A 3,202-nucleotide genomic window follows, 5' to 3' on the forward strand; every position below is an offset into this window, starting at 1 on the left:
TTCACATGTTCCGGACGGTTTGCGTAAAACTCCCGCACAATCATTAAATTGGCTTCATCAGGTTCTTCAAAGAATATACCCAGCCCACGTCGAACCACGATACATATTGGGACAGTCATTTTGGAGGGACCCCATATCAATTCCCCTCTCCGGTATGGGTTTCTTGGGAGCCTTATGACCAAAACATTTCTGGGCCGCGCTTGATACGAACTTTGTACTATCATACTGGGGCGTATTGGTCAAGGCCCGCGGCCGGGATGAGCCTGTGTGACCACTAGAAGAGGCACTTGTGGTTCTTTATTTCTTGGAGGGCATCATACTACCTAAAACAAATACCACTATCAGTAAAAGGCACGATGTGTGAACCAAGAGCGGTTACGCAGACTTCACCAGCACACTTGGTCACAAAATTACATTCTCGAACTCATTGTGGCATTTATACAAACACTTGATGAACATGTTCACCCAAACTCCCCAAACACCTAAAATATATCAAAGTCTAATCCAACCCAACAAGGTGAAATTCAACTATCACCTCACATACAAACAAGTATACTAGCAATACAAAGAAAAGAAAAGAACAACAATGAATTCTACTACAATACAAAGAAAAGAAAAGAAAATAAAAAAAAAGAACTAAATTAAGAGGGAAACATAAACATGACACTTACCTGAGAGAACTTGTGAGGATTTGGGTTGGGAAGTGATGGAATAAGAGAGATGAGGGGAATGCTATAGGGTTTGGGCATTTTGTTTCTTGTGTTTAGAGGGATGGGGTTCAGATTTAGGAGAGGAAAATGGGTGGGGGGGGGGGTCGTGTATATTAAAAGAAAAACAAAGAAAGAAGAAAGAAAAGAAAAAATAATATAAAATAAAATAAACTAATTAAATACCCTACAACATGGCGCGTGTGGAAGTGAAGGTCCAAAAATGCGCGGCCAGATGCGCAGTCAGTGCACGGCCGCGCATGTGTGGTAGTTAAGGTCCAAATATGCGCGGCCATATGCTCGGTCAGTGCGCGTCCGCGCACGTTTGAAGCATCAACTTCTCGACTTATGCCACTTTTATCCCCTCTTCAAATTGATTTCTTCACCGGAATCATTCCAGCCTGCACACATTCATCCCTGCACATTGATAAACTTGTCAATACTTCCACAATTCAAAATCAAACATGAAAATTAACGAAAACCCATAAAAACAAATATTGGGTTGCCTCCCTAGTAGAGCTTGATTTAACATCGTGGCACGACAAATTACAACTAACCCATGGGTTGCCTCATAAGAAGCGCCTGATTTAACGTCGCACGGGTTATCCCTTATCAGGGATCTTTCAAGTTCACGGTCGAGATCATTTTGTCTTCCTCAACCATGCCCTCGTAATGTTTTAGCCTTTGTCCATTAACTTTGAACTTACGGGAGCCATCTTTCGATGTAATCTCGACGGCTCCAGTTGGATGTGTCTTTACCATACGAAATGGTCCCGACCATCTTGACTTCAACTTGCCTGGAAACAACCTCAATCTTGAATTGTACAGCAATATCATATCTCCAGGTTTAAAGTTCTGCTCAATAATATTTTTGTCGTGCATCATCTTCATTCTCTCCTTATATAGTCTTGTGCTCTCAAAAGCCCGGTAGCAAAACTCATCAAACTCGTGCAACTCAGTGACTCTACTTGTACCCGCCTCTTCTATGTCGAGATTCAACTGCCTCAATGCCCACAAGGCTCTATGCTCTAACTCCACTGGTAAGTGACACGCTTTCCCAAACACCAATTTGTACGGTGACATGCCAATCGGAGTTTTGAAAGCGATATGTTATGCCTAGAGTGCATCATCTAACTTTCTCGCGCAATCTGTTCGTGTAGCATTCATAGTCTTTGTCAAAATGTTCTTTATCTCTCTATTCGAAACTCCCACTTGCCCACTCGTTTGTGGATGATATGAGGTGGAAACCTTGTGGCGTACACCATACTTTTCTAACAACTTGGCAAAGGCGTGATTACAGAAGTGAGTGCCTCCATCACTAATTATTGCCCTTGGGTGCCAAATTGGGTGAATATATTCTTTCTCAAAAAATCAATTACCCCATTTGCATCATTTGTAGGGAGCTTTGCAGCCTCCACCCATTTTGACACGTAGTCCACCGCTACGAGTATATACTTGTTGCCATATGAGATGACGAAAGGCCCCATGAAATCGATTCCCCATACGTCAAACACTTCTACTTCCTGAATTGGGTTCATAGGCATCTCATGTCGGCGGGAAATATTCCCGGTTAGTTGGCATTCATCACAACCCTTCACCCATAAGTGTGCATCTTTGAACAATGTTGGCCAGTAGAAGCCCGACTCCAGCACTTTCGCAGTTTTCCTTACTCCCCCGAAATGGCCACCATATGGTGACGCGTGACAAGCCTACAAAATAGAAGATTGGTCTATCTCGGGGATACATCTCCGGATCATGTTATCAACACAAATCATGAACAGATAAGGCTCATCCCAATAATACATGTGAAAGTCATGAAAGAACTTTTTCTTTTGGATAGAGGAAAGGTCATAGGGGACAATACCGCTCGCCAGGTAGTTTGCAATGTCTGCATACCATGGCACCTCCTCTATTGCCACTGCTAGTAATTGTTCATCCAGGAATATCTCAGTTATATCTTCTACCTCTACTTTCTTTTCAGCTCCCTCCAACCTTGAAAGTTGGTCTGTCACTTGGTTCTCTGACCCTTTCCTATCGCGGATCTCCAAATCAAATTCTTGTAGCAAAAGAACCCAACAGATCAAACGTGGCTTTGACTCCTTCTTTGCTATCAGGTACCTAAGTGTTGCATGGTCAGTATAAACAATCACTTTTGAACCAATCAAATAAGACCTGAATTTGTCGAATGCAAATACCACAACCAACATCTCTTTCTCAGTCACAGAATAATTGAGTTCTGCACCGCTTAGCGTTCTGCTTGCATAATAAATTGGGTGCACCATTTTGTCCTTTAGCTGCCCCAGAACTGCTCCTATAGCATAGTCACTCGTATCACACTTGAGCTCGAACAGTTGCTCATAGTTGGGTGAAACGATGATTGGTGCAGTCACCAGTCTCTTCTTTAGTTCCTCAAATGCTAACCTGCAGTCATCAAAAAACACAAAGGAGTGATCCTTTTCAAGGATTTTACATAATGGGTTAGCAATTTTAGAGAA

General features: G+C 42.5%; 1 protein-coding gene across 1 annotated transcript; it reads right to left on the reverse strand.

The window, feature by feature from the left end:
* Positions 1 to 1,319: 1,319 nt before the first annotated feature.
* LOC104116616 (uncharacterized) lies at positions 1,320 to 1,790 on the reverse strand. The gene has a single exon (XM_018777808.1). It carries the CDS (start codon positions 1,788 to 1,790, stop codon positions 1,320 to 1,322), a length of 471 nt encoding a protein of 156 aa, XP_018633324.1.
* Positions 1,791 to 3,202: the final 1,412 nt, after the last annotated feature.

The sequence above is a fragment of the Nicotiana tomentosiformis genome, chromosome 12, assembly GCF_000390325.3.
Source record: "Nicotiana tomentosiformis chromosome 12, ASM39032v3, whole genome shotgun sequence".
Lineage (NCBI taxonomy): Eukaryota > Viridiplantae > Streptophyta > Magnoliopsida > Solanales > Solanaceae > Nicotiana > Nicotiana tomentosiformis.

Coding starts and splice junctions, on each gene's coding strand:
- LOC104116616 (XM_018777808.1), bottom strand. CDS start 1,790: ATGTCACCGTACAAATTGGTGTTTGGGAAAGCGTGTCACTTACCAGTG.